The sequence below is a fragment of the Nycticebus coucang genome, chromosome 10, assembly GCF_027406575.1.
Source record: "Nycticebus coucang isolate mNycCou1 chromosome 10, mNycCou1.pri, whole genome shotgun sequence".
Taxonomy (NCBI): domain Eukaryota; kingdom Metazoa; phylum Chordata; class Mammalia; order Primates; family Lorisidae; genus Nycticebus; species Nycticebus coucang.
In genome coordinates this window covers 108,036,447-108,060,979 of record NC_069789.1, presented here as the reverse complement: position 1 = coordinate 108,060,979, position 24,533 = coordinate 108,036,447, and the positions used below count along the sequence as shown (strand labels likewise).

The following is a 24,533-nucleotide window of genomic DNA, read 5'->3' as shown; positions in this document are numbered from 1 at the left end:
TCACCAAGGAGTGGAGATATGGGAGGCAGGAAGCTGAATCCCTCATGGGCCTTCCAACTCTGGATAAACTGACCAGTCAGGGGAATATTTATGTGGGGATTCAACAGTACAGGCAGGCTAATTTAGGAAAGTTAAGATAGCTCAAAGAGACAAAACTTGTTTTCCCCCTTCTTTTCTCCCTGTATACATTATCTGGCCATTTCAGATGTTCCATTACCCTATGTCCCTGTTTACCTTTTACCCAGCCTTCCTGGGAGCTATAATCTCCTCTCTCTCATTTTTCTTTTTATGAGACAGAGTCTCACTTTGGTACCTTCTGTAGAGTGCCAGGGCGTCATAGCTCACAGCAACCTCAAACTCTTGGGCTCAAGCGATTCTCTTGCCTCAGCCTCCCAAGTAACTGGGACTACAGGCGCCCACCACAACATCTGGCTATTTTTTTTTTTTTAGAGATGGGGTCGCTCACTCTTGCTCAGGCTGGTCTCGAACTCGTTAGCTCAGGCAGTCCACCCGCCTCGGCATCCCAGAGTGCTAGGATTACAGGCGTGAGCCACCATGCCTGGCCCCTCTCTCATTTTTATTTTTATTTGTTTATTTATTTATTTTGGAGACAGAGTCTCACTTTGTCACCCTTGGTAGGGTGTCATGGCGTCTTAGCTCACAGCAACCTCAAACTCTTTGGTTCAAGTGATCCTCTTGCTTCAGCCTCCCAAGTAGCTGGGACTACATTTTCAACCTTGACTGCTAACTACTGACTGCTGTACATTCTTGCACATATACTCTGTTATAGTACCCAATGTCACAACCCCTATGGCCTTGGTCTGGATCACCACAGGAAGGAAACAGGTGTGACGGGGATTAGAAGTACAAGCTTTCAGGAGACAGGCTAACCTTGATTGCGGAGTAGCCCCCACCAACCTCCACAGTAGCCTTTTATTGAGACTGTATATGACAGGTGAGGCGAGTATTAGACAATGACTGCATGCCTAAGGGATGCCACAGACCTGGACTCTTTCTTCACAACAAACATCTGCGGATGAATTGCCTGAGGGTCTGCCCCCCAGCCACAAATCATGGCTCAGATGTCCTCCGGCTCTTGGCATCCTCTACAACCCAATAAAAAGACTCCTGAGAAGCAGGACAGGTTGCTGCATTATTTTCAGGCTGCTGCTTGGCACACGAAACAATGAATGCCCTTCCAAGCTTTCAGACTTTGTGCTATCAGATTGGTGAAAAGTCTTATGATTTCTTCAGTGCTGTCTTCCTTACTGACTACTGTCCCGGATTGGGGTGCACAGATCCCCAACACCTCCCTATCTTGCCATCCAGAAGTTATTAAGCTAACTTCACCTGGGCCTTGTGCCTCTGGGACTTGGGTTTCATTGCCCATTTCCACTCTGACAGTTCCTTGCTTCTAGCACTATTGAAGACATATATTTGCATCTTGTTTTTTTTTAGACTTGGAGACTCAATCTGAAATGAAAGAATCACACCCAAAGGATGACATTTCAAAACACAAACCATCCTTCTGGGCAGCCATGGGAGAACCGGCAAGGACTGGAGCCTGGGGTCCCACCTCAGGAGCAGCATGGAGACAAGGTGGCTGGCTGGAGGGGCAGCACAGAGGTGCCAGGATGGGACGGGAGGGGCTGGGAATTCCCCAGGTGAGCAAACTCCTTGGGGACCCAGTCTCCCAGGGCCAAGAACTGAAGATGTGTGCCAACCAGAGCTCTACCCTAGTCTGGCCGAAGCCAGACGAGCTCACAGAAAAAGGGGCCTGTCCATTTGCAAGGCCTGGGAAGAACGGCAGCACTTCAGATCTCAGTAAGGCCCCTGCATCCTGCATGGAGAAGAAACCCTACGACTGCAGGGAATGTGGCAAAGCCTTCAGCCGCAGCTCTTCCCTGATCAAACACCAAAGGATTCATACGGGAGAGAAGCCCTTTAAGTGTGACACCTGCGGGAAGCACTTCATCGAGCGCTCTTCCCTCACCATCCACCAGCGGGTGCACACAGGCGAGAAGCCCTATGCATGTGGGGACTGCGGCAAGGCCTTCAGCCAACGGATGAACCTCACAGTGCACCAGCGCACACACACAGGTGAGAAGCCCTACGCATGCGACGTTTGCGGGAAGGCCTTCCGGAAGACCTCATCCCTCACACAACATGAACGCGTCCACACAGGCGAGAAGCCCTACGTCTGTGGGGACTGCGGCAAGGCCTTCAGCCAAAACATGCACCTGATTGTGCACCAGCGCACACACACTGGGGAGAAGCCCTATGCGTGCCGTGAGTGTGGGCGAGCCTTCAGCCAGAACATGCACCTGACTGAGCACCAGCGCACGCACACAGGAGAGAAGCCCTACGCATGCAGGGACTGCGGCAAGGCCTTCAACAAGAGCTCCTCCCTGACCCTACATCAGCGCAACCACACAGGTGAGAAGCCATATGTGTGTGACGCATGTGGCAAGGCCTTCAGCCAGAGTTCCTACCTCATTCAGCACCAGCGCTTCCACATCGGTGTGAAGCCCTTTGAGTGCAGTGCGTGCGGCAAAGCCTTCAGCAAGAACTCAGCACTCACACAGCACCGGCGCATCCACACTGGTGAGAAGCCGTATGAGTGCTATGTGTGCAAGAAGCACTTCACAGGGCGCTCATCACTTCTCGTGCACCAGATTGTGCACACTGGGGAGAAGCCTTACACATGCAGTGAGTGCGGCAAGGCGTTCGGCCAGAGCGCGTACCTAATCGAGCACCAGCGCATCCACACCGGCGAGAAGCCCTACCGCTGCGGCCAGTGTGGGAAGGCCTTCATCAAGAACTCTTCCCTGACCATGCACCAGCGCATCCACACTGGCGAGAAGCCATACCGCTGCGGCGAGTGCGGGAAGACCTTCAGCCGCAACACCAACCTGACGCGGCACCTGAGGATCCACATGTGAGCGCCTCTGCCGGCAGGATACACCAGTCTCCCCATGGAGCACAAGGCAGCTTGGGACAGAGGAGGCAGCATGGGAATATGGGGTTTGTGGAGAGGCTTCTGCATCACACGTGCCCCCCTCCACCGAGCAGCAGAATGACTCCCCATCCCAGTGTCTCCCCTCCTTGGGGATATTTTCAAGTTCACTGTCATCGAGCCCCAGGCACTGGTCAGGGGAGCCTGACCACAGGCTGTCAGGGCTCAGGCCCAGCTCTCCAAGTAAGTTGTCCTAAGAACTGGGACTGTGCGGCTCGGTTTCCTCTGTGGTGAAGTGGGGCTGGTAGAGGTGTAGGAGGTAGACTCGGATGGGCACAAGTTGTTGGTTTGCCCGGGAACCTAGAAATAGTTTGTTACCATCTATGAGGGTTTTTTTTTGGGGGGGGGGGAGGAGTTAAGGGCTGAGGGGCATCCTGTCCTGGCCCAGTCTTCCCACCCCAGGCTAGTAAGTGGTAGAAGTTTACAATTTATATGTGAGGGAGAAAGAAGTTTTTTCAGAGTTAGCAAATTACAATAACTACTGCTTCAAATGCCAAAGTTTCTTAAAGCAGTCTGTTACTTTTTTTAATTAATAAAACTTTGAATTAAGGGAGACCCTGTCATTTTAAAGACTTTTAGGTGTGAAAGATATAGATTCTAGTTGTTCAGTCAAAACTTAATTCTAGTACTGTGGGGGGAGGTGGGCAGGAAGGAAAACAAACACCGATAGGTTTGATATTCAAGTGTAATACTTACTGGTTTCCATAAATAGACAGTCTGCCCTTTTATAGTTACCTTTTTTTGTTAAACGTGCAGGTAACTGTCCATTCTTGCAGCTTTAACAAAAGACTTTAGACTGGGTAATTTGTAAACAATACAAATTTATTGCTTACAGTTCTGGAGGCTTGAAAGTTTAAGATAAAAGATGCAAATTTGGTGTCACTTTTATGTGTGTCCTCAAGTGGTGGAGATGGGAAGCAGCTGTCTTCAGATGTTTTAGAAGGGCACTAATCACTTCTTAAAGGTCCCACCCACCTCTCTTTATTGTTACATTGGGGATTAAATTTCTAAACATGGGAATCACCTTGACATTCATACCATGTCAGTAATTTCAAGTGAGTTTCCTAAGGCTGATTTGAAGCTTTGTTTACACGTGAAGTTTATCCCAAAGTCAACTTTCTCTGGGCCATCTTTTTAATTTAGGTATTTGATACTACTGGTTGCTAACACCCTGCCATTTCCATTTATTCCACACTTTATGACACTGATGTACTTGAAGAATAAATAATTTGGTTTTAAAATCATTTATATTAGCAAGCACACTGTGCAAGTAGGAAAAACAATCACTCTAGAATGTATAAACAAGGCAAATCTTTTGTCAAATGTATGATAGTTAAGTAAGCATCAGGATGGCTTTGATGTAGACATTTGTATATATATTCATCATTGGAGCCCCATCGTGATTCTCTGGCTCTCACTTTATGTGCTGGCATCATCCACAGGCTGGCTTCCCTGTGGGATGACAGCAGTTTCCAGCAGCTACTTGACTGCACATTTCAGTCACATTCAGATGGAGAGAGAAGTCTTGCAGTTACTGAAAAAGACTCACCCATGAACCAATTGCTGTGACCAGAAATGACTGAGATCTGGGTCTTTCTGCTGTTTTTCTCAGTTACCAGCCCCTAATGCAGTCTTTCTCATGAGATTCCCTGGAGTGAAATGAATACTATTTTTATCATTTTAGATAAATTACTCAAATCATTGAAATAAGTTAACACTTGTAAAAAAACAAAATCAGAATAGCCTGGTACAAAGTAAGTACTCCATCTCAGTGAGTGTGTGCTATTCCTACTCCAGTAAGAAATGATGCCCTCATTTTTAAAATGAAGGGCATTGTACCCTACAATGATTGCATTATTGTACACAGCTATGATTTAATAAAAAAATAATAATAATAAAAATGAAGGGGAAAAAAGCAGGATAATGTAGCCAGTAAGAGTGGAGGGTCTAAGCAGGGGTCCTCAAACTACGGCCCACGGGCCACATGCGGCAGTGTGATTGTATTTGTTCCTGTTTTGTTCTTTTACTTCAAAATTAGATATGTGCAGTGTGCATAGGAATTTGTTCATAGTTTTTTTTTGAAACTGTAATCCGGCCCTCCAGCGGTCTGAGGGACAGTGAACTGGCCCCCTGTTTAAAAAGTTTGAGGACCCCTGGAAGCTTAGATTCAAATCCAGACTGTGACCTTACTTGGTAGGTGACTTTGGGCAAGTTTCTTAACTTCCCTGAGCCCAAATTTCCTAATTTGTAAAGTGAGAATAATACTAGTTCTCACTTTGTGCACTGTTTGTGGGGAATAAATGAGATAATGTGTGCATTGCAGAGAACAGGTATTACCTAGACAACAGTTGACAAATATAGTTCACAATTCTTTGCTGGTGAAATGGAGGGAGACTTAGGCCCTTTGGAAAGATGTCTATTGACGGCTTGCTATATGCCACATTCCTTCATACACAGTGGCTCCTTTAACCTTCAAAAGATCCTTGAAGTAAGTATTATCTGTTGTACAGATAAGGAGTCTGGGGCTCAGAGAAGCAAGGTAAATTTCCTGAGGTCACACAGCATGGAAGTGGAGGAGACAGGGTTTGAACTATCCTTGCACTAGACTAATCCTCCTGCAGATGGATATGTTGAATTTCTCAGTGCTTAACTCCTCTCCATGGGCCCTGGGCCAGGTGTCTATGTCCCTGTGTCCTCAAGCGTGGCCATGAAATAGAGGTTATGGGTGCTGGGTAGGGGGCTGAATGACCTCTCTCCTGGGGCAGTAAGAGTCCATGCCACCCCTCTCAAGGGTAGCCCTCCATGGCCACATCACTCAGAGTAAACACCAGATACCTCACAAAGCACTGTTGAATCTAGCCACTCCTACCTCCTGGACTTGCCTCCACCCTATTGCCCCCTTCAGCACTCTGTTCTAAGTTTTCCGTTTTTAGTAGAGACAGAGTCTTACTCCTGCTCAGGCTGGTCTTGAACTCTTGAGCTCAAGGGATCCTCCTTCTGCCTCCCAGAGTGCTGGGATTTCAAGTGTGAACCACCATGTCTGGCTGACTTTTAATGTTTTTACATTTTAACATCTCTCATATTGAAATGTATTTCACAGTTATTCATTTCTTCAGCTTTTCTTTTTTAGTCTTTTTTTTTTTTTTGAGACGGAATCTTACTGTGTCACCCTCGGTAGAGTACCATGGCGTCACAGCTCACAGCAACCTCAAACTTTTGGGCTTAAGAGATTCTCTTGCCTCGGCCTCCCAAGTAGCTGGGACTACAGGCGCCTGCCACAACACCCAGCTTTTTTTTGTTTGATGGTTCGAACTTGCCACCATCGGTTTATGTGGCTGGTGCTGTAACCACTGTGCTACAAACATTGAGCCTCGTTTTTAGTCTTTTTAAGATTTTAACCTTTATTTCATAAGCAATACACATGGAAGCAAAATTTTCATGTTCATGGCATACCATAGTCAGGAAGAAAAATTAGTTTCCATTCCTAAGATTAGCCAAGTATTTACCAGATCTACTTTGCCTAATCCTGGTCACTAAATAACATAACATTGAGCACTTCCCATAAGCCTGGACTCCTCAGCAAAGAATTTTATTCTTGAGTTTTGCCATGCTAAGATTGGAGGACATGTCACAAGCTTTTTGAATGTGATAATTATTTAATATAACTACTGCTTTTCTCATTATGAAAGAACACGTGTAGCCTGGATAAACTCAGTAATCTTTTGATTTCTTCCTTTAAATACCTTTTGTGTTTTTAACCTGGCTTTGCAGATATGCATGAAGGCTTTGCATGCATATCTGTGTGTCCACAGAAAATATCTGACATTATTTTATGTGTTGGGTTTTCATATAACTTGCTTTTTCCCCCTACACAGCAATGTGTCTAGGAGATGTTTCCATATCAGTTTACAAAGATCTATTTTGTTCTGTAAAATGAGGATAATAGCATCATCCAACCAATAAGGCCTTGGTGAGGACAGAACAAATCTTGAAAAAAATATTACTTTGGGGCCAGGCATGGTGGCTTATCGTATAATCCTGGGAGGCCAAGACAGATGGATTGCCTGAGCTCAGGAATTTGAGACCAGCCTGAGAAAAAGTGAGAGCCTGTCTCTACTAAAAATAGAAAAACTAGCTGGGTATTGTAGTGGGTGCCTGTAGTCCCAGCTACTCAGGATGCTGAGGCAAGAGGGTCACTTGAGCCCAGGAGTTTGAGGTTGCTGTGAGCTGTTATGACATCTGGCACTCTACCCAGAGTGACAGAGTAAGACTTTATTTCAAAAAGAAAAAGTTACTTAATTCATAATGATTCTGTCTTTGCTATGTTAACCCCATCATTTCTATAGGGGTACTACAGAAAACCCTGTGGGATAGGGGTAGTCAGGAGGAAGTGTGGATTCTCAGCAGAACTGGCAGCTTGTTGCCCTGCCAGGATTTGTACCATACACACCCAGTGACTGGATGCTTCAAGGTTATAGCAATGAGATGAGTTTTCCCACTTCAGTTATGCTTTGTTTTCCCTCCAGAATAAACCAAAGTACATTTAGTAGTAGTGAAAAAAAAAAAAGGTCTTTGGGGAGAGATCATCCTGAGTTAAATCATGACTGTTCCATTTACAAGTTAAACTCAGGCCAAGGGGTTTGAGGCTCCCAAATAATCACTTTGGGGAAATAATCCAAATATCTGCCAGTTGGAGGATGGCCACATAAATTAGATAAATTCACATAGTATGCCTGGAGTAGATTCTTCTTTTTGTGGGATGATCCTTATTGACAGGATTCTCTCTCTGCCTTCTGGGTCCAAGCTGATGGACCCCGGGGACAGAACAATAAATCAACTGCCTATAAAGTGGTCTTATTGTGGAGTCTTGTTCAACAGGAGGTCTGTGATCTTGGATGTCTTGTTTGGGTAGATCATGGCTCTGCATCCAGCCAATTGATGTGCTTGGTTCATTTCACTCATTTTAATTTTAATGCATTACTAACATTAAGACATTAGGACAGTTTACATTTACAAGCATCACCTTTCATTCAGTCAACCTTCCCAAACCAACATTCCTAGAGCATCTGGTGTGTACCAAGAAGTGTTCTAGGTGCTTAGGCTCAGGAACAAATTAGAAATGCACAGTACCGGTGTTTGCAGCCGCCGCCGTCTCTTTCTAATACCAGCGCCGCCTCTGGCTTGCCGAGCTCCAGCCAAAGAAGGGGAGTAAGAAGGTCTTTATACCATGGCTCGTACAAAGCAGACTGCCGGCAGATCCACCTATATAGTAAAGCACCCAGGAAGCAACTGACTACAAAAGCCACTCGCAAGAGTGCCCCCTCTACTGGAAGGGTTAAGAAAGCTCATCGCTACAGGCCTTGGTACTATGGTACTCTGTGAAATTAGATGTTACCAGAAGTCCGCTGAACTTCTGATTCGCAAACTTTCCAGCGTCTACTGCGAGAAATTGCTTAGGACTTTAAGACAGATCTGCGCTTCCAGAGTGCAGCTATTGGTGCTTTGCAGGAGGCAAGCGAAGCCTGTCTGGTCGGCCTTTTTGAAGACACCAACCTATGTTCGGTTCATGCCAAACATGTAACAATTATGCCAAAAGACATCCAGCTAGCACGCTGCATACGTAGAGAACGTCGTTGAGAGTCTACTATGATGGAAAAACATTTCATTATATTAAAAAAAAAGTATCTTCTTCCTGTTATTAGTAGTTCTGAACGTTAGGTTTTTTTTCCCATGGGATCAAGAAGATACTTAAGTATATGATTGTGACTGGAAAGATAGGGGGCAGAAATCAGGTATTGGCAGTTTTTCCATTTTCGTTTGTGTGTGAATTTTTAATATAAATGTGGGGATGTGCAGCATTAATGCAAGTCAAAATGTTTCAGTGAACAAGTTTCAGCAGTTCAAATTTATAACAATTATAAACAAACCTGTTAAATTTTTCTAGACAATGCCAGCATTTGGATTTTTTTTAAAAACAAGTAAATTTCTTATTGACAGCAACTAGTGTTTGTAGCATTTTTATCACACAGTATACACCATCCTTTCACTATACTTTTTTACCTGAATTATCCTACATGCAAGTACATGTTTTTAATGTCTGTCTTCTGTGCTGTTCCTGTAAATTTGCTATTAAAATACATTAAACTATATAAAAAAAAAGAAAATGCACAGTCCCTACCATTATGAAGCCCAAATTCTAGGAGGCAAGACAAGCAATAAGTAGGAAAAATATATGTAACATAATGAGCTCCAGCTCCTTTTGAGAATTTGAAATATCAAAACTCACTGGGCCAGCAATTTCAATAGAGGATTTATTTTATTTTATATTTATTTATTTTTATTATTAAATCATAGCTGTGTACATTAATGGAATCATGGGGAACCATACACTGGTTTGGATTTTTTTTTAAAAGGTAAGAGCAGATCACAATGTTTCTATCTGAGCAAAGAGCTCAAAGGCAGAAGCTCAAATCTCTTTGCCCTTTGAAGAGATGTAAACATCATCCTCTTAGAGACAGGGGATATATTTCAGGCATCTTGGGTGTCCCCTGCAGTGCCCAGCACATACTAGGTGCTCTACAAATGTCTGTATCTCGAGAGCTGGGGCATCTGTGGCATACCTGGGACCAGATGTCTAGGGAAAATGAACTTTCTCATTCATTTGCTCTTTTAACAATGCCATAGGGTTTGGATTTTGTGCTGGGGCCCCCGTTTTGAAGAGCCTGCACAATTCAAATCCTTCATAATTTAAGACTAATCCTGACAAAGGGAGTTGGGCGTGTGTATTCAGCAGATATTGTGTGCTAAAATAGCACAGTTTGAAATGTACACAGAACATTGTATCAGAAAGTATAGGTTTTTAGTATAGATTTTTGAGGGATTTTTAAATTACAAATCTTCTCATCATTTCAAAAAAAGCCACCCGAAAGTTATAATTTCAGATTTTTTTAAATTTCAGATGTTTTAAAGAAAATGTAGCCATGTTGCATTTCTATAACCTGCATTAATATGCATTTGTGACCCCATTGTATAACATAAAAACTAAGGCTTTGCCACTAACTTGCAAGTGCTTATATAGCAGGTTTTACCCATTGACCTGCTTCCTTCTCCCAGCCCAAAGGAATCAGTAGCCTGGATCATGGGGATGTGGGGACATCCATCCCTTAGTTTATGTTTTGTACATACATTTCTCCCCCACCCCCCGAGTTGTTTTGGAACTCACATTAGTAATTTCAGTGAGGAAGCCCAAGAATCTGAGGTTGCTATGAGCTGTGACTCTACCCAGGGCGACAGCTTGAGACTCTGTCTCAAAAAATAATAATAATCATTTCAGTGAGGCTGTAGCCAGGTCCTGCTATCCTAAGAGCCAAGGCTGTCGCTTAAAAATGACTGCAGTTTTTGCCTTCATCTGCTTCGATTCCATGCTCTTAGCAGTGGCCCAGAGAGCTTTGTTTCTAGGCCTTTCCCCAGACGGATGCTTTGCTTGAGGGGGGAATAAAACCATTCTTTCCAAATTGTCTGTGGCCATTCCGCCTCACAGACAGCTCGTGTAGAAGTGCATCAGTCCCGTGGACAGTCCATTTGCGCTGGAATTTCAATACCGCGGACAGCGCACGCCCAAATCGGTTCTGCACCACGGACAGCACCTCAGGGCCGCCCCTGCCGCGTGGTTCGGCACCGTGGACAGCTCAGGCGGCTCTGGCTCTACGTCTGGACGGTCGGTGCTGGTGAGAGACATGGTTCAACACTGGGGACAGCGCACGCGCAAACCCCCGCCCTGTTCAGCACCACGGACAGCGCCCTCGTGGGCCAGCCCTTAGCAGTGGTCCGGCAGTGTGCGGAGCTCACTGGGCCGATTCAGCACCGTGGACAGCGACAGAGGCGTCTTTTCGCCATCCGGTTCAAGGTTCGTGTGCTCTTCTGAGGTAAGTGAACTCAACCCCCAACACTCCTCCCTAGAGTCTGCAGATAGGGATATTGGCACAATCCAGGCTTTCCTCGTGTTAACCTCAGAAATGCAGGTATGCAACAATTAACATGCTCCAAAAGGAACTGGATTTCCCCCACAAAGAGCCTTTATTCCACAAAGCGTACTTAAGAGCTCTCAGTTGCTCAGGCCCAAAGCCTGAAAGTTTTCTTTGATTCCGCCCTTCCTCTCCTGCCCCAACCCATTCCATCCATCAGTGAGTCCTCTCAGCCTTACCTATAGGGTTAATCCTGAATCTATTCACTGCTCTCTGCCCCATTAACACCACCTTAACCCAGGCAAACACAATTTCTCACCTGGTTTATTTCAAGAATCTTCTAAATGATCTTCCCACTCTACATATTACCCTTTCTAACACCTCCTCCCCATAGCAGCTTCAGTAACCCTTTGGTTATGGGAATCAGAGTCTATCACACCACTCCTCAATACCCTGCTACTGCTTCCCAACACACTTACAAAAAAGTTCAGAGACCTTCCTGAGGGTCTCCAGACTCTGGGTGCCTCTCTGATCTCACTTGTCATCACTTTCTCCCTTGCCTGCCCACTCTGACGACACTGTCCTCCTTGTTGGTTTTCCATGGTCTTTGCCTCTGACGTTCTGGATTCTAGCATAACTGGCTCTTTTCCATCTTTGGGGATCTTAGCTCAAAGTGTCAACTCTTCAAAAGGTCTTTCCTGACAACTTTCATCTAACAGTCTTATTAATATCATATTGATCTATTTCATGCACTTCATGGAATTTAGCATAAACTATGTTTTATTTTACACTTCCTTGTCAGTGCCTGTTTCATCATTAGAATGTAAACTCCATTAGTCCATAGACATTGATAGTCTTGGCCACCCAGGTCAGCATTTGCCACATAGTAGTAGTTTAATAAATATTTGTTGGGCTCAGCATCCATAGCTCAGTGGTTAGGGTGCTGGCTACATGCACCAGGGATGGTGGGTTCAAACCCGGCCTGGGCCTGCTAAAAAACAACATTGACAAAAATAACAACACAACAACAACAAAAAATAGCTGGGCGTTGTGGCAGTCGCCTGTAATCCCAGCTACTTGGGAGGCTGAGGCAAGAGAATCACTTAAGCCCAAGAGTTCGAGGTTACTGTGAACTGTAACGCTATGGCACTCTACCAAGGGTGACAAAGTGAGACTCTGCCTCCAAGAAATAAAAAGAAAAGAAAAAAGAAAACAAGCTCACTTTAAAATAAAAATATTAAGTAAATAGTAATATGAATGTTATGTGAAAATGGAAGAAGTAGTCTTGAATGTGGTGGCCATTTACCCAAGACAAGGCAAATGTTGGAAAAGGATGTATGAAAAATCAAAGTTCAAGAAACATTAAAAGCATGGGCAGAGATTTCACTCATGCTCCCTCCACTGTTTTCCCCTCTCTTTCTGGATAAAATCACCTCCTCAGGAATTATTTGATAATATTCTTTCCCTCAGGATTCTGGGGATACTCCTCAAACTTGAGTATATTTTAAGAACAGCCAATAATTTATCTGGATTATTAGGATCACAACTGGAGTTGTCCTTATGTTGAGGATCTGCTGTTCAAAAAATGCTGGTGATATTAGTGACATTTATGGAGCACCCACTACGTATGAGGCACATACATCAACTTACTCGTTGTTCACAACAATATATGAGGTAAGAGCCATTCCCCTTCCCCCAATTCTGCAGATAAAGAAACTGAGATCTAGTTAATTCACTTCTGCGTTTGGAGGCCCAGCCTTTGATCCCTGCCCCTGGGCTCCATGACCTAGGGCAGCTCCCCTGCTGTTCTGCACTAAATGTCTTCTCTTAATGAGAAGTGGTGAGGATTGAATCAAATGTCTAATTCTTTAACAGTCCATCTCTTCTCTTTCCACACTCTGAACTATCCTTCAGAGGAATGGCTGGACACTTACCTCCTAAACAGAGGAAGTTCTCCTCCCAAATAAGTCACATATCTGGAAACTTATAAGAAAACCCAATCTTAATCTTTCCATATTCTTGCTGTGTTGTCCTTTGGGCAAATTATTTAACTCCTTTATGCCCCAGTTTTCTTCTCTGTAAAATGTGAATATTAACCACTTGGGCTTTGGAATTAAATAAGATAATGCACATAAGATGCCTTTGCTCATAGTATTTGTTGAATAAATAATAGTTATTTTGATTTGCTTTCTGCATAAACAGGATCATTCAACTGTCTATCCATTTGGAAAAGAAAGTTAAATCTTTGCCTCACATCATTAAAAAAAAATTCCAGAAAGTTCAAGTAACTAAACATATACAAGACTGTAAAGTGTTAAGGTTTTCAAGGAATGTGTTTATGAGAATAGGGTGAGGAAGGCATCTTAAATAAGACCCCAAAATCAAAAAATATAAAAAATAGATATCTTGGATTTTTATCAAAATGCAAAACTCAAGGTACTATGTAAACATAGTAAAAAGATAAGGGAAAGGCCAGGAGAAAATATTTGCCATAGGGGCACCCATTGCTCATGCTCCTGAGCTGGTGGGTTTGAACCTGGCCTGGGTCAGCTAAACCAAATAAAAAAAAAAACCTGGGTGTTGTTGTGGGCGCCTATAGTCCCAGCTACCAGGGCTGAGGCAAGGGAATCATTTGAGCCCAAGAGTTTGAGGTTGCTGTGAGCTATCACACTATAGCACTCCACAAAGGGTAAGCAAGTGAGACTCTGTCTCAAAAAAAAAAAAAAAATATATATATATATATATAGAGAGAGAGAGAGAGAGAGAGAGAGCCTAGTGAGTTTGGGCTCTCTATATATTTATATATTTATATGGTAGAGCCTAGTGAGTTTGTACAAAGGTTGCTTGTGTGACCACTACTCAGATATATATATATATATGTGCCATAGATAGAGTAACAAGCAAGGATTACTTTCCAGAATATAAAAAGAATTAATAAGAAAAAGCTGGGCATGGTGATTCATGCCTATAATCCTAACACTTTGGGAGGTTGAGGTGGGAGGGTTGCTTGAACTCAGGAGTTCAAGACCAGCAAGAACAAGATTCTCCATTTCTACAAAAAATAGAAAAATTAGCCAGGTGTTATGGTGGGAACCTGCAGTCCCAGCTACATGGGAGGCTGAGGCAGGAGGATCGTTTGAGCCCAGGAGTTTGGAAGTTGCAGTAGCTATGATGGTGCCACTGCAACTTACCCAGGGCAACAAAGTGAGACCCTGTCTCAAAACAAAATAAAACAAACACTAATAAACAGGGAGATGAAAAGGTAATTCACAGAAGAGAAAATAAAAGTAGTCAACAAAAATGTAAATTTGCTTCATTCACTAGTAGCCAGGGGAAGGAAAATAAGATCACAACGGGAGACCACTTTCCCACCACCCCATGCCTTTGTCAACAATTTAAAAAAAATTGATGTAGACTTCCTAAGAGCAACTTGGCAATAGTGATTGGAATATAGCATTTGAATAATAATGATCACTGATTATAACAGCAGCTTTTAGGCATGGTTATAAGTATTGTACATGTATTACTTATTTTTTATTGTTTACTTTCACAGCAATCTTGGGAGGTGGTCACCGTAATTGTTCCCACTTAACAGAGTTAGGAAACGGAGGTTAAGTAACACAACCAAGGACACTAGCAGCAAATGGCCAAGCTGATCTCTGACTCCAGGCAGTCGGTCCGGCCTCAGGGTTTCCCCTGCCGCCCACTGGGCTCTCGGGTTTGCCGCCTGGAGAATCGCCGAGGGGTTTGTGCAAAGCTTTTGGCCTTAGTGGTCGTCTCCAGCAGCGAACGTCGCTCTAACCTGGGTGCGGGTCAGCCGGGGAGGTACGACCTGTCCACCTTGACCAACCCTGGGGCGGGGCACAGGACCACACCCACTCCGGCCTCCCCACCCGCCGCGACCACTCCGCTAGAGCTCGCTCTGGGTGCCCCTCCTCCCCCTCCCTGGTTCCCTGTACTTGCAGGCTCCAGCAGGAGGAGGGAAGAAGGCCGCCCACCCTCCCGACTGCCCCCGCCTCCCACCCGCAGCCTCCGCGTCTGCGCAGCAGAGGTCTGGGCGGCGCCGGCTCTGCAGTGCCCCGGCAGGGCCTTGTTCGGGAGGGTGAGTCCTCCGAGGGACCCCCGCGGGTTGGAAGGAGTATGTGTGTTGGGGGGTGAGGGGGCGGGACGCAAGCGGTGCTCCGGGCTCCCGCGCGAGTGTGGATGTGCGACCATTCCGGTGTGTATGGGTGGGGGTGGAGGCAGAGCCGCTGCTGGGCCGGGGGCCGGAGGAACGCGGGTTTCCGAGCCCATCCGGTGGGCACGGGCGGGGGTATCTCAGGGCCGGCCTCAAGAGATCTGTCTTCTCCGCTGTACGTGGTATGTGAATTCCCACCTCCGCTTGGTAGGGACAGGATGGGCTCTGGTCCCAGCGTCCATGTAAGTGTCCGTGCGCCCTCGTGGGCAGCGTGTGCACGTGTGCCTTTGTTCCGCTGGGGTCCCGGGTCTGCGGTCGCAGGCGTCCGGTCCTGCAGTGGCTGGGAGCCCAGGCTCCGAGCGCACGCAGGTTTCGAATCTCCGCCCCTGCGCTTTGGAGCTGTGTGGCTTTGATGGAGGGACTTTCTCGGCTGTAAAATGGAATCATAACAGTATCTGCCGAGGAGAGTTATGGAGCGATCTGGGCGAAGAAAAGTCTTACAGGCGCTCAGCAGGAAAGGTCGCCTGTATGGTTATTGCTGTTACTGTTGTTACCGCATCCCATCCATTCCTTCAATTTCACCAAGAACGCGGGGCTGTGAAGTTCGGTCTCTCCCACTCCACACTCCTCTATCCTTCTGTGTCCTCTCCCCTCCTCCGTCTGATGTTTCTTCTGACTTTGACCTCCTGTCTTCTCCATCGGTCACCCCTCTTGACTGCATTTTCTCCTACTCCCATACCTGCTCCCCTTCAGCCCAACTCCCTATCGGGGGTCCTCAAACTACGGCCTGCGGGCCACATGTGGCGGTGTGATTGTATTTGTTCCCGTTTTGTTTTTTTACTTCAAAATAAGATATGTGCAGTATGCATAGGAATTTGTTCATAGTTTTTTTTTCTTTTTTTTTTTTTGTTTTTTTGTGGTTTTTGGCCGGGGCTGGGTTTGAACCCGCCACCTCCGGCATATGGGACTGGCGCCCTACTCCTTGAGCCACAGGCGCCACCCAGTTTTTTTTTTTCTTTTTTTAAACTATAGTCCGGCCCTCCAACGGGCTGAGAGACAGTGAACTGGCCCCTGTTTAAAAAGTTTGAAAGTTTGAGGACCCCTGCGACGTCTCATATTAAATACAAAGCAATAAACAAAACAACAGGTACTCTCTCCCACTCTTTCCCATCAAGGCCAGAATGTTATTTTTTTCCTTGAAAAATGTTGTCTAGGACCCTCCTTTCCTCACCCCCAGATGCTCCCCATCCCACACTGAGGATGCAAACTAACAGCCCCGGGGTCTACATTAGTCCCACCACTGGTGCTGTTTGGTTCGTATGATGTTTGGTTGACATTATAAAGAGCAGATGTCATCTGAAAATACACATTTTCCATCTTCTTTTGAGAAATCAGATGGGCAACATCTGTGCCGTATTTTTGCTCAGCAAACATTAGCTGGACTGAATGGGATAGCTTTTTCAGACAGGGCACCTGACTTCTCTTTTGCCACAGTCCTCACCATCCCCTATCACTCTTCCCATGGTATATACCAGTTGCTGTTGGTTCATGCTCTCCTTACAATAGAGAGGTATTTCTCTGTACCCATATTTCATTTTCAATTACAGAAGAGTGAAAGTTAAAACTGGATAGAGGGGGGCTCTTGATGTCTTTTTTTTTTTTTTTTTTTTCCTCCCTATCTGTCCAAACTCTGGAGGCATTTGAGTTCCAACTCTTACTACCAGGCTTTCTGTCTGTTAGAATGCTGGGTCTGTGCTCTGTCTGGTCCCGTCTGTTCACTCAACTCATTTTTCTCCTCCAGGGGAAGGTGAACTATTTAAAGTGTCAAATTCATGGTCGTGTTTACAGTATATATTGAAACAGAGAAATGCAGCAACCCACAAATACAATGACATGAAATTTAAACGATTTGTATTTTATTTTAGTTTCCCTTTTTCAGTGAGATCTAAAAAAGACATAGAGTAATGTACAGTTAGTGTACAGTTCAGTGATGGTAGAGCCCAGGGAGTTTGGACAAAGGTTGCTTGTGTGACCACCACTCAGATCAAGATGGAGACCATTTCTGGCTATCCCAGAATGTGTCCACTACCCCAGAATAACCCTATTCTGACTTTGATCAATATGGACTCATTTTACCTGTTCCAGACTTTTTTTTTTGTATCAGTAAAATCACAAATATGTATTCCTTTGTGTCTGGCTTTTGTCACTCATATATAGATATATGTATAATGTAAGTATAAATAATATATATTAAAATATATTTATTTACATTTATACATGTAATATAAATATGTTTAAAGTTATATATGTATATAATTATTTATATTTAAAATATATTTACAATATAATATATTGAGGGATATTTATATAAAATATATATATACATATATGTATATTTAGATTCATTCCTATTGTTGCCTATATCCTTTTATTTACTCTTCTTATTGTTGGGTAATGCTCTACTGTATGAATAGACTGCACTCTATTCTTACATTCTCTTGTTGATCAACATTTGGGCACTTAGCATTTTTTCATGAGGTATATGAGAGCTTTTGACTGTGAATATAACCACTTTGTGAATGTAGCTGATATCAGCAACACTCAGGTCCAAGTGTGTGGGTGGACACAGGCTTTCCTTGCTCTTAGGGAAGTGCCTGGGGGTGGAATTTCTGAGCCTGCTGGGGTACAACTTTCCTAGATGTTGCCAAATAGTTTTCCAAAGAGTTGAAGCAGTAGAAACTCCCACCAGCATGCATGAGTCAGCCTGCTTTTGAAATCACCTCAATGAATTGCAAAGGGAAACTTTCTATCAGTTACAAAGGGAAAGCCAATATTACTTTTATTATTTTTATGGTATACATATTTACACTATATACCGCATTTTCTCTTTTTCTCTCCATCCCCCTCACCCCCCTTTTTAGAGACAGTCTCCCTCTGTCACCCAGGCTGGAGTACAGTGGCAGGGTCATAGTTCACTGTAGCTTCAATCCTCCTGCCTCATCCTCTTACAGTGCTGGAACTACAGGTTATCGCTTCAAAAAAAAATTTTTTTTTTTTTGCAGTTATTGAGGTTAACCATGAAAATAAACACAGGGAAGTCTTTGTGTTCTGGATATTTGCCTGCTTGAGCTGGGTCTGAAGGGGAGCTCAGTGAGAGAGATCCTTCAGGCACATTGAATGCACCAAGCCAGACCTTCTCCTTAAGGTAATAGGAAGATCAAAGGGTCTGAAGAGCTCTTCCTGGGTTTGGTGTTACAGAGTCCTGGGTGTATCTCAAATCTCCCCCTGGGCCATCCTGGAGATGGGAGACTGCAGGGACAGACAGGGGTTGTGTCCTCTGCTCACAACCTCACAATCGGGATACTGAACACAGCTGGCAGTAAGGGTGAGAACAGGTTGAGGGAGGCAGGGAGGACGTGGTGGAGGCCACTTTATCCAGCTGAACAAGAGCAGGGGACCATGACAGTGGGGAGAGGAGGCTAGGGAAACTGAATTAAGAGTCAGTGTTTTAGGCCAAGCGCGGTGGCTCATGCCTGTAATCCTAGCACTCCAAGAGAATTTACTCGTTTTTTTTTCTCTTAATGTTACTATTCACAAAGACAGTCTTTGGGTTATATGTACAAAATTGGTGACATGCACTATCTCCTAAAACAAGAATATAACCCACCATTAGTGTCTCAAGGCAAAGGGTTATATAATCATAAGTCATTATAGTTCTGATATCTGCTTGCAAACAACTTCCTGGATTTCAGATTGACCAGATATAGAATGAGAATATTAAAGAATATTATTTTATTTAAAACTAAACTGGATATAGTGGCTCACACTTGTAGTTCTAGTGACTGTGGAGGTTAAGGTGGGAGGATCACTTTAGGACAGGAGTTTGAGACCAGTCTGGGCAACAGAATAAGACCCATTGCTAAACAAAACAAAACAAAACAAACAAACTATATATATATATAAAATAAACAAATATATATAATTTATTTGTTTATTTTTTTCAAGCTGTCACCCTGGGTAGAGTGCCATGGCATCATAGCTCACAGCAACCTCCAACTCAGGCACAAGCGATCCTCTTCCCTCAGTTTTTCTATTTTTAGTAGAGATGGGATCTTGCTTTTGCTCATCTGGTCTCAAACTCATGAGCTCAAGCAATCCACCTGCCTCATCCTCCTAGAGTGCTAGGATTACAGGTGTGAGCCACTGCGTCTGGCCTAAGAATATATATTTTTTATATATTTATTTTTTAACTTTATTCAAATTAATATGAGGGTACAACATTTAGATTACATTGTTCTCACTTCCAGCGTAAAGATCCATTTGTAGAAGAGCCCCTCACTCAAGGGGCATGTTATGCACCCTCACAATGGGCACAGAATATGTATTTTTTAAATTAGACTTTTAATCCACATGTGAAAAATAAATCTGTTTTTCCAAAAATGATAACCAAGGAGGAAACTGGGGCTGTCAGGGGGCTGGTGGGAAGACAAGAGTTCTCTCTATAGCCAGCAGGATTCTAGGGGGTGAGTCCCTTTTTCTGAAGGCCCCTGGCTGAGTACTTTGGGATGTGGAGTAAACATGTGTACACCCCTGTGACACACATTTCCCCCTTTTCTGCTTTGTCCTCAGAACAGTCACCACCACCGATCATGCTATATCCTTTGTTCTCTTTTTCTCTCCCAACTGTAACATAAACCTCTAAAAGGGCAGGGACCTCCACTGGGATCACTGCTATATTTCTGGTACTTAGAACAGTGTCTAGCATATGGCTGGTCCAACAATTCACCAAGTGATGAAATGTCTGTCAGTCCTCAGGTTCTGAATCCTGTGCCTGGGAGACCAGACAGGGCCCTGGAACGGGAGAAGGAAACACCTGTCTCAGAAGCTCAAGTTCCTCGTGGGGAAATGCAGAGTCTCACACCTGAGCAGACTCGAGGGCTGCTGACACCCGAGAGGACCTCAATGCTGCTGCCCCAGGACAGCAGGACCTGGGACAAGCCACCCCCTCCCACCTTCAGCAGGGACTGGGAGGCTGTGGAAGTTGGGGCCTCCAGCTATGACAGTGATGAGAAAGGTAAGGTCCTTTGGGAGGGGTGAGGTGGGGGAAAGGTCTTGGCAGGGCCTAGGGAAGGCCTGAGCATTTATTCCTTCAACAGATATTTATGGGGCTCTGTGTCAGTCTACTTCAGCTGGGTAGCCACTCCCAAACTTAGTGGTTTAAAGCAGTGATCATTTATCAGCTGGTGATTCTGTGGGTCAGCAGGTTAACCTGGCCTCAGGGGACACATTTCCTGCTGCCCTTGCCTGTACTTGCCCACCGGTCTCAGATGGTCTCATTCACTTGTCTGGCTAATGGCTGGCTGGGTGGTACTGGGGACAGGACACACATCACCTTCAGGCTATCCCAGGCTTGTTCTTCCTCATGGAAGTGGCCGCAGGGTTCTCGGAAAAGGCAGAAGAGGGGATGCCCCAAATCACAAGCAGCTTCAAAGCTTCTACTGGCAGGCCACTTACTCACCTGGCATCATTCAAAATAAATCACAGAGTCAGGTCCAGAATTCGCACCATGTGGACATAGGGAGAGATGAACCAGTTGAGGTCCACTTGGTGCAAAAAACTGACCACAAGCACCAACGATGTGCCAGGGGCTGGGGATATAGCAGGGGATGAGATGGCCCTGGTAGAGCTCAGATGGAGAAAATAGACAATAAGAGGGTTAAAAAACAAAGGGAGAGGTGATGTCTGATGTTGACGAGAGCTGCCAATTAGACGGGTGATGGATGGAGAGTTGCTTGAGTGAAGGTGGTTAGAACAGGCTTGAGGACCCAGGACAGAGTCAGTTTCCCCAAGAGTCGGGGGAAGGGCATTGTGGGCAGCTAAAGCTATACACAATGGCTTTGACCCTGGAGAGAGAGGAGAGGGGAAAAAATGACAAATCATCCAAGGCCAGTCCTGGGGCGTAGATTGTGGCATAGACCATGGTAAGGAGTTTGTGTATCATTTGAGTATCAGGAGCCCCTGGGAACTTTGAAGAGGAAGACACTTGAATTTCAGAAAATTTCCTCTAACTCAGTGGTTTCCAACCGGGGATGGTTTTGTACCTCTTCCCCTCTCTGGGGGACTTTTGGCAAAGTCTGGAGACATTCTGGGTTATCCTATCTGGGGAGATGCCACTGCCAGCCTGTGGGAAGAAGTCAACAGTGGCAGGGCCAAGCATCCTACATGCATTCACAGAGCCCTGCCACAAAGAACTGCACAGCCGGAAACGGGGGCAGTGCCTGGGTTGAGAAGGCCTGTGTGTAACTGCACATGAGAATGGATCACAAGGTTCGAAAGTCTAGTGGAAGGAAGGTGGGAGGCTGGTTAGGAGACTCCCTCAACTGTTGGAGAGAGGAGGGGTAAGTGGAGAGATTTGGGACACCTTCAGAGGGGAATATATTCTTGCTGACAGATGTGGGAAAGGGGAAAAAAAGAGAGATGGGATTTTGGCCAAAGCAGCTGGATGAAGGGCAGTGCCACTTGCTGAGATGGAGACACCTAAATGACACTGCACAGCAGAAGGGGACTGTACCAGCTACCAGTCCATCTATTACTTTTTTTTAGATTAATAAAATAAAAGTTTATTTCCAAATACCATTTGCATGGGGGGAACCACAAGAATATTTTCCCAAACTTTCAGCGATGTCAGATACCTTTATAGATGGAGTTTGAAAGGGAGGAGGGAAGTATGTGCAGTCCATCTACTATTGACTGTATTTTTCCTCAAAGGGTGGACAGAAGGTGTGGCTAGCAAAGGTCAGCCTTGACTGTGAGGTCAGGAGCTCCTCTGGCAACCCCCTCTTGGAAGCAACCAGTCTCTGCCCAGCTCCCACCCCCACCCCAGAGATGCTGATGTTCTGACTGTGGGGAGATTTCTCCCCTAGTGGCTGTTCTTTTGGAAACTGGGGAAGTTCCCACCACTCCAGCTGAATTCTGTAAATCTTTGTTCTGCCCCCTCATCTGGCTTTTTCTGGAGGTCCATAGGGAAGGATTTCTCATCTCACCGGACAGGTGGAGGGATGAAGGCTGAGACAGCAGATGATTCTGTTTCAGTCTTCTGGGTAGTGATAGGATTAGGACTGAGGTCTCTCACTCTCTTAGCCCCACCTGAACCACATGGGCTGGACTGTGTGTGCATGTGCGTGTGTGACAGAGAGAGAGATGGCAGAGATGGGCAGGAGCTGACCTGGCCAGCTGGTCTCCTTCTCATGGCTCCTTCCTCCTCCACCTCCACCAGACCTGTCTTCTCAGGAGACTGGGCTTACCCAGGAGTGGAGCTCAGTGGAGGAAGACGACGAGTCAGAGGACTCCCAGGTAACATGGATGGGGGGATCCCTCCTTTCCCATGAGTGTCCCACCCTGAAACTCTCAGCAGGTTGTCACATTGCTAGTTCCCAAATCTTCCCTGGCATTTTAATAGCAATTGTGGTAAACTCATCATTAATTTGGAGAAGAATTGTCATCATTAAGAATTATCATCATTTTTGTTTTCCTGTACTCCATCAGGGTAGGTCTTTCCACACATGCATTCACTTCACAAAAGTCTACAAAGCCGGTACTCCATGCCTGGCAGGGTCCAGGTACAGGGGATAAAGCAGCAAAGCAAAGGCTTTGCCCTCACAGTGCTTGCAGTGTCATCAGGGGGAGAGGTGATAAGCATACCTGGCATGTCAGGTGGTGAAGAGGGCACTAGAGGGAGAAGTTGGGGAAGGAGCAAGGGCAGGATGGGGAGCTTTGTTTACAAAGGATGGGGAGAGTGTTCTGTTTTAAATAGGTGGTGAGGGAAAGGTTTTCTAAGGAAGTGAAAGAGTGGGTTTATGGATATCTGGAGGGAGGACATTCCAGTTAGAAAAAACAGAACTGCAAAGGCCTGGGGATGACTGGGGCTACAGCGAGTGAGAAGGGCGAAGAGTGACTCAGTGCTAGAAGGAGCACCCTAGCTGACCCAGTGGGAGGAAAGCAGGTGAAACTATAGAGATAATAAGCAAGGTCTGTAGCAAGAGTCCAACAGAGATGATGGGGCTGGAAGTGGTTGGATTCTGGGTATGTTTTGCAGGGAAGGCCAACAACATTTGCTGATGTCTTGAATGTGGGTGATGAGAGAAAAAGATGAGTCAAGGGTGCCACAGTGGGGGTCCTGGAGGGTCCTGGAGGAGTAAGGAGGGGGTGAGTGCATGAGAAGGGGAGAAGGGATTAGAATATGTGTCTGGAACATGTGAGGTTTAAGATGCACGTTAGACATCCAAGTAGAGATGGCAAATAGAGAGTGAGATGTACAGTTGGGAATTCAAGAGAGGGGTTAGGTCAAGAAACCCACACGTGCACACACACAAACAGACACATGCACATGATACACATTTTTGGGGGGAGTCATTAGTATAGATGGTATTTTTAAATGGTAGAGATTTTATCTACCTACCACATTTTTTTTTTTTTTTTTTTGAGACAGTCTCACTTTGTCTCCCTTGGTAGAGTGCTGTGGCATCACAGCTTCCTTGGATTTAAGCAATTCTCTTGCCTCGGCCTCCAGAGTTGCTGGGACTACAGGTGCCCACTACAACGCCCAGCAGTCTTTTAGAGATGGGGTCTCACTCTTGCTCAGGCTGGTCTCATACTCCTGAGCTCAAGCAATCTAGGCCCGCCTAGGCCTCCCGGAGTGTTGGGATTACAGGCGTGAGCCACCGTGCCCGGCCTTATACCTATAACATTTTGAAATTTTCATCCCATTTATTCTGAAACTTCCTGATAGAGCATAGGTATGTTACTTTCTTTTGTTATCCTATATCTAGTTACTCTGTTATATAGTTTTCAATTCAGACGGCTTTTCTATTAATATGCCATTTCATTTCTAATCATATAATCCTATAGCAGTGGTGGCCCCTTCCTTTCCAATATTTATCCTTACTTTTTTTTTTTCTTTTTTTTTCTGTTTCAGGGTTTTGCAGAGTGGTCAAAAGCTCCACAACAAACAACCATAGTCTTGGTAGTGTGTGTGCTTTTTTTGTTTCTAGTTTTAACAGGGATGCCTGTTATGTTTCTTATTTAACTATTATGGTGGCTGTTGTTTTGAAATAGATGCCCTGTGTCATGTTAAAGAAAGTATGCTGGTTAAAAATCAGAAATGAGTGTTGAATATTATCAAATGCCTTTCAAACATTTTTTGAGATGATTTTTTAAAACTTTTTGGTGTGAGGTTTTACATTACTGTATTTAATTGAAATTAAGATATCACTGATTGTAAAGCACATATTATTTTGTATACCACTGAGAAAGAAAAATGCTAATTAATTGTAAGATGCCACCAACTGGAAGATGTCTTATGACTTCCAAGAAGGTG

At 44.9% G+C, this 24,533-nt stretch overlaps 2 protein-coding genes across 5 annotated transcripts in view; both read left to right on the top strand.

Annotated features, from left to right (window-relative positions):
• Positions 1–9,110, top strand: part of LOC128596275 (zinc finger protein 628-like) — a 48,914-nt gene extending 39,804 nt beyond the window's left edge. Inside the window, exon 11 of the mRNA XM_053605910.1 lies at positions 1,459–9,110. Coding sequence (XP_053461885.1) covers positions 1,459–2,942 — 1,484 coding nt within the window. The 3' untranslated portion in view covers positions 2,943–9,110. The remainder of the gene's footprint in view (positions 1–1,458) is intronic.
• Positions 9,111–14,686: 5,576 nt separating this feature from the next.
• On the top strand, positions 14,687–24,533 carry SMIM17 (small integral membrane protein 17). 4 transcript variants are annotated; one of them, XM_053605911.1, is made up of 4 exons: positions 14,687–15,082; positions 19,966–20,231; positions 22,434–22,510; positions 24,132–24,533. In XM_053605911.1, exons 2-4 carry the CDS (start codon positions 20,063–20,065, stop codon positions 24,240–24,242), a joined length of 357 nt encoding a protein of 118 aa, XP_053461886.1. In that variant the 5' UTR covers positions 14,687–15,082; positions 19,966–20,062; the 3' UTR covers positions 24,243–24,533. The 4 variants fall into 4 exon arrangements, with proteins under 4 accessions (XP_053461886.1, XP_053461888.1, XP_053461887.1 ...); XM_053605913.1 differs by having other exon boundaries at positions 15,049–15,082; positions 19,973–20,231; XM_053605912.1 differs by lacking the exon at positions 14,687–15,082 and adding an exon at positions 15,166–15,199.